Source organism: Nicotiana tomentosiformis, chromosome 9 (assembly GCF_000390325.3).
Source record: "Nicotiana tomentosiformis chromosome 9, ASM39032v3, whole genome shotgun sequence".
NCBI lineage: Eukaryota > Viridiplantae > Streptophyta > Magnoliopsida > Solanales > Solanaceae > Nicotiana > Nicotiana tomentosiformis.
This window is the reverse complement of record NC_090820.1, coordinates 1,841,184-1,847,925: the sequence shown is the minus strand read 5'-3', so window position 1 is coordinate 1,847,925 and position 6,742 is coordinate 1,841,184. Positions and strand designations below refer to the sequence as shown.

At 36.7% G+C, this 6,742-nt stretch overlaps 1 protein-coding gene across 1 annotated transcript; it reads right to left on the bottom strand.

The window, feature by feature from the left end:
* Nucleotides 1-511: 511 nt before the first annotated feature.
* On the bottom strand, nucleotides 512-1,117 carry LOC138899521 (uncharacterized). The gene has a single exon (XM_070186058.1). It carries the CDS (start codon nucleotides 1,115-1,117, stop codon nucleotides 512-514), a length of 606 nt encoding a protein of 201 aa, XP_070042159.1.
* Between the last annotated feature and the right edge of the window lie 5,625 nt (nucleotides 1,118-6,742).

Here is a 6,742-nt window from a genome sequence, read left to right as displayed (position 1 = left end):
TGCTTGAAGACCGCAGACTTGATTCCCTTCCTGTTTAGTTATTGTACTGTTCTATATTTCAGACGGTGATTTGTTTTTACCAGTCAGACTTTGTATTCATTTAGATGCTCATGTACTCAGTGACATCGGGTTTTGGGAGTGTTTATATTTGTATTTGTGAGATTTCTTCCGCTGAATTTAATTATTATGTTTTCAAATTTAAAATATATGGTGGTTCATTGGGATTGTCGGCTTGCCTAGTATTGAGTTAGCCGCCATCACGACATGCGAGATTTTGGGTCGTGACAATATTGTAATGTATTCCACTAAGAAGGGAAATTTGTGATACAGTTGTATAATGTATGCAACTGTATTTAATTTTTAATTTCAATATGGTGTCAAGTATTCAACTGTATTTGATTAAATATTAAAAAAATTGTTTTTACTAACAGAAATATATGTATTCTAAAATAACAGACAACTAAATAATAGTAACTTACCACGTTTCCTTGGTCACTGAACATGTTGTTCATCAAGTAAGCATAAGTTGGTTGGTTGACTGTAGATTTCCAATTGAGTATTCTGGGCAACCAGTTATCAACTCGGAGTGCAATTGCATAGCAAGAGGCATCCCAACTATCCTGTAGTACTTCTTATGAGAATCCATCTTCTTGCTAATAGATTTAACAAGGGCCTGGAATGCATTCTTACCCCATGGATAATCAGAATATCTCCCGCTCTCGACCAAGTCAAAATGTAGTCTTGGGATTGTTGTGCAGTTCTTCTCGGAGGATAATATGAAAGTATGAATAAAATACAACAAAGCTATCTTAATAGCATCCCTATCGTTATCATAACCCCAATTCTTGTCATCAAAGCACTTCACCAAATCTTTCTTCTTGACATTCTTTGCACCGCCAAAGTATGTTTCCACAATCCTATTAGGCTTCTTTGTGTTAAACCGAAAATCTTCAGTGTCACTAACACAATTGAGACCAGTGACTACCGCAAACTCCCTGATTAAGAATACCAATTTTGTACCATTCACATATAATGAAAATGAATCATCATGGCTTTCTTCCAGCTGCAGAACCATGAAGCACCTGAATAATTGATGTTTAACCTCACAATACTTCATTTCGATGAAACTTCCAAAACAAGTATTACAAAATAACTTGTACTGATATGGTGTAAGCTTCTCTTTGAGGTCAGATACTATGTATGTGTTAGTGTAGGAACTCATATGTGGTAATACAATAGGCGGGTGTTTAACAAAGAGTTTAATTTCCTGCATACAACAAAAATTAAAAAGATAAAATAAAATATTGAAAATACAGATGAATACATGTATTTGGAATACATAAGACATTCATAAGTACAACAGTGAAAGTCATGTAAATACATCCAAATATATCTAAATACATCTAAATACATCTAAAACAAACAGTGAAAGTCACTGTAATAACTATTTATCAGTAAAATACATATGAATACATGTATTTGGAATACATAACACATTCATAAGTACAACAGTGAAAGTCATGTAAATATATACAAATATATCTAAATACATCTAAATACATCTAAGTAAATATAAAAACAAACAGTGAAAGTCACTATAATAACTATTTATCGGTAAAATACAGATGAATACATGTATTTAAAATACATAACTGTCACGACCCAAAATTTCCTCTGTAGGATGTCGCGATGGCACCTAGTCTCTAAGACTAGGTAAGCCTATCAATGCGAAATAAAAATAGAAATCTGAAACATTAAATAATTACAACTCCCAAAATCTGGTAGAAATAAGTCACAAGCTTCTAAGAATTTTATCCTCAATGTCTCTATATATATCAATGTCTAAAGAAAACAAGGAAGTAACTTAATAATGATAGAAGGGGACTCTAGAGTCTGCGGACGCTGGCAGATATACCTCGAAGTCTCCATGTACAGGTAACTCACTGATGTCGGGCTTGGTAAGGAGTACCTGGATCTGCACAAAATGATGTGCAGAAGCGTAGTATGATTACACCACAGCGGTACCAAGTAAGTGCCAAGCCTAACCTCGGTAGAGTAGAGACGAGGTCAGGTCAGACCCTACTAGAAAATAATAATTGTATGGTAAAATATTTAACAATATAATAAAATAAAATGACAATGGAAATGAATCAAGTAGCATGTCACCATTTAATTACACAAAATAATGGCAAATAATATCTCGTGGAATCAAAACCGAATTCCTTTCAACTTTAAGAAAATCACAACAAATAATCAAAGGCAAGTACGGCCATAAATCAATATCAACAAGGGCACTCCCGAGTTACCGCCTCATAGTCCCAAATCATAAATAAATTCATAATATCTCATTTCCTTATCTCACCGCGGGAGCCTTCACAATTTATTTTAAAGAAAATATTTTTCCCGAAATAGCATCCCGTGTTATAACCATCCTTATCACACCGCATGACTTCTTGTAGTTCCCCCTACTAGCCACACGTATCAATCCACCCTTATCTCACCGCATGCATTTCAATACCCAGACCTTATACCACCGCATGCGTATCAATATCACAATATATCACAATTTGTACCTCAAGTGCTCAAATAATTTAAATTGCCAAAATAATTCAACAACAATATTTTTCCACAATAAAGAGCTCACGGCTCATGCCAAAATAAATCGCCAATAATATTTTTCCACAATAAAGATCTCACGGCTCCGTAACAATGAGTACGAAAATCTTACAAAAATATTCAGGAATAAATAATTCAGCAAAATAATATTTCAAAATCTTTAATACGTTGCTTCAATACCAAATATAAAAAATGTCAAATACTTTATATTAATAATATTTAATTTAAAGAAAATCAACTTCAAATAATGCACAGAATAAAAGAAACCAAGTTCCAACTAAACAGATAAACCAATCAACAGGAAAAGGTCAAGCAAATTTAAAGTTTATAAATCAAATCAATGATGGAGAATATAATAAAATTTAATAATTTAATTAATATGCAACAGTGATCTACACAATTTAAAAACATAATCCTTCACATTTAGTCTGTATACACACTCGTCACCTCGTGTACACGACTTTCATCACATTACAATTAATACCAATCCTAGGAAAAATTTCCTCCACACAAGGTTAGACAAGTTACTTACCTCGACTTGCTCCAATTTAACGAAGTAGTATGCTTTTTCCTTGATTTTCTGACTCTGATCGACTCGAATCTACTCATAATTAATTCGATATAGTCGACAAAAATTATAAGAATCAATTTCATAAGAAAATACTATATTTTTCAATAAAATCCGAAATTAGCTCAAAAATCGCATGTGGGGTCCACATCTCGAAATCCGGCAAAACTCACAAAATCCTATAACTCATTCAATTATGAGTCCAACCATACCAGTTTCACTCAAATCCGACTCCGAATCGACACTGAAATCTCAAAAATGCGTTTCTATGAGATTTCTAAAATTTTCTTAAAATTCCAATCTCAAAGCACTAATTAAACGTTGAAAACAATGATATATTCGTGTATATTGACCAAATACAAGTTTGAATCACTTACCCCAATGTTTTTCCTTGAAAATATATCAAAATCGCCTTTCCTCAAGCTCTAATTCGTCAAAAATGGCAAATGGGACGAAGTCCCCTGTTTTATAACTTTCATATCTGTCCAGGCTGCCCTCGATCATGGACCTCAATCATGGACCTCGGTCCTGAGGCTCGGTCCTGGACCTCGGTCATGGACTTCGGTCATGGGGCTCGGTCCTCGACCTCGATCATGGACTTCGGTCCTGGGCTCGATCATGGCCCTCGGTCCTGGACCCCGGTATGGACCCCGATTTTGACAGATTAAGGAAAAACCAGATCAGCCAAAAAAACCCAGCAAACTCAACTTCAGCAGTCTTCCAGCTTCAATTCTTGATCCGTTAACCATCCGAAATTCACCTGAGGCCCTCGGGGCCTCAATCAAATACACCAACAAGTCCTAAAACATCATATGAACTAATTTGAAACCTCAAATCACAACAAACAATGCTAAAATCACAAATCACACCCCAATTCAAGCTTAATGAAACTTAAGAATTTCTAACTTGAACATTTGATGTCGAAACCTATCAAATCAAGTCCGGTTGACCTCAAATTTTGCACACAAGTCATAAATAACATAACGGAGTTATAAACATTTTTGGAACTGGATTCCGACCCTGATATCAAAAAGTCAACTCCCCGGTCAAACTTCCAAACTTAAATTCCTATTTTAGCCATTTCAAGCCTAATTTCACTACGGACTTCCAAATAAAATTTCGATCACGCTCCTAAATCCAAAATCACCATACGGAGCTGTTGGAATCATCAAAATTCTATTTCGGGGTCGTTTGCACATAATTCAACATCCGATCACTATTTGACTTAAGCTTTTAAAATCTTTAATTTTTCATCAAAATGCCATATCTCGGGCTAGGGACCTCGAAATTTGATTCCGGGCATATGCCCATGTGATGACCCAAGAGGTCATCTTATGATTTAGAACTCGAATCTGTGCTCTTAAGCCTTAAAAATCTCATTTTTATCCTCCTCGATTTGCGTGCGCAGTCCGGGTTGGTTTTCAGAAAGCTTTTATGTTGAAAACAAATGAATATAAGAATTTTTGCCTTAAAAGTTGATTTTAGTTGACTTCGGTCAACATTTTTGGTAAACGAGCCCAAATCCGTGTTTTGTTAGTCCCGGTGGGTCTCTATCGAATTATGGGACCTGGGCGTATGCCCGGAATCGAATTCGGAGGTCCCTAGCTCAAGTTATGAACTTTTGATGAAAATTAAAAGTCTGAAAATTAATTATTTTTAAGAATTGATTGATGTTTGGCATAGTTAGTACCAGGTCCGTATTTTGGTTCCTGAGCCCAGTACAGGTTCATTATGATATTTAAGACATGTCTGTGAAATGTGGTGAGAAACAGAGTTGATTTGACGTGATTCAGACGTCCAGTTGAGAAAATAGTAATTTTAAAGTGTTCTTGAGAGTCTCATTTGATTTGGTGCTAAATTCGTAGTTCTAGGTGTTATTTTGGCGATTTGATCGCGCGAGCAAGTTCGTATGATATTTTTAGACTTGTGTGTTATTTGGTTTGGAGCCTCGAGAGCTCGGGTGAGTTTCGGATAGGCCACGGGATGTTTTGGACTTTGGAAATCTGGTATTTTGGCAGAGTCTGTGTTCTGGCATGTCCTTCTTCGCGTTCGCGAAGGTACTCTAGCGAACGCGAAGATTAAACTGGGCCGCTGAAGTTTTCTTCTTCGCGAACGAGAAGGCTTGGTTGCGAACGCGAAGCGATGGGGCATTACCCTTCATGAACGTGACAATCCCATCGCGAATGCATAGTGTTAGGCACTAGGGAGGGGGAGTCAGCCTTTTCTTCATCGTGAACGCGAGCAATGTATCGCGAACGCGAAGACCAGGGAAGGTAGCCTACGCGAACGCGAGCATTGCCTCGCGAACGAGAAGGCTTGGCAGCCTATACTTTTCGCGAACGCGACAGTGCTCTTGCGAACACGATGAACACTGTCGCCTAGCCCTTAACAAAATCCAAAAATGGGATTTTAGCCAAAATTCATTTTTCTCAAAAACAAAACGGTGAGAGGCAATTTTTCAAGAGCCATTTATTCCCCAAATTGTTGGTAAATGATTCTAAACCATTTTCTTTCAATTATCCATTACATTTCTTGAATTTTCAACTTAAATCTAGAGTTTTCATGGTAGAATTAGGGGTTTGGGTAAAAACTAGGGATTTCGGGAATTTGGGGATTTAAACCTCAATTTGAGGTCGGATTTCAAAACTAATTACATATCCGGGATCAGGAGTGAATGGGTAAAAGGATTTTGGTCCGAACCTCGGGTTTTGACCAAGCGGGCCCGAGGTCGATTTTTCGACTTTTGGAGGAAAATTTGGGAAATTTATCTTATGCAATATAATTGATTCCTTTAGTAATATTTGATATTATTGAGTCATTTTTGAATAGATACGAGTGATTTTGGAGGTGAATTCCAAAGAAAAAGTTGTGATTGAGAATTAAGTGGCCTTCGGAGCGAGGTAAGTATTGTGTCTAACCCTGACTTGAGGGAATTAGGAACCTTAGATTACTTGCTAAGTGAGATCCATGTGAGCGGCTTATATGTGAGGTGACGAGTACATATGCACCGCCAATTTACTTGTTTTCCATGTATCTCTAATTTTCTTATATTGTCTTTTCCTATGCCAAATTGCTACGTGTTATGTTAGTGTTGTTCAATTTATCGTTCTTATCATGTTTACGGATTTTCTAGTGATAATTGAGTTTTTATTTCAAAGTTGAGATTGATATTATGGAAAACAATATTGAAGTAAGGTTTGTACTTGTTATTCTATCTCCCTGTTGTTATTTATGCATTCCATTATGGTAAGGGCGAGTGTTAATGCACGAAGGGTGACGCCGTGCCATATTGTGAGTGTTAATGCACGAAGGGTGATGCTGTGCCATATTGTGAGTGTTAATGCACGAAGGGTGATGCCGTGCCATATTGTGAGTGTTAATGCACAAAGGGTGATGGCGTGCCTTGATATAAGAGTAAAAGCACGAAGGGTGATGCCATGCCGTTTCTATTAATTTTATGGTGAGATTGAGAGTAAAAGCACGAAGGGTGACGCCGTGCATTTTTCCTTACCATATTCACTATTCTTATTGATTCATGGTATATTGAATGCTCCGGTG

Excerpts from the sequence above, each read along its gene's own strand:
- LOC138899521 (XM_070186058.1), bottom strand. The coding sequence starts at position 1,117 with ATGAAGTATTGTGAGGTTAAACATCAATTATTCAGGTGCTTCATGGTT.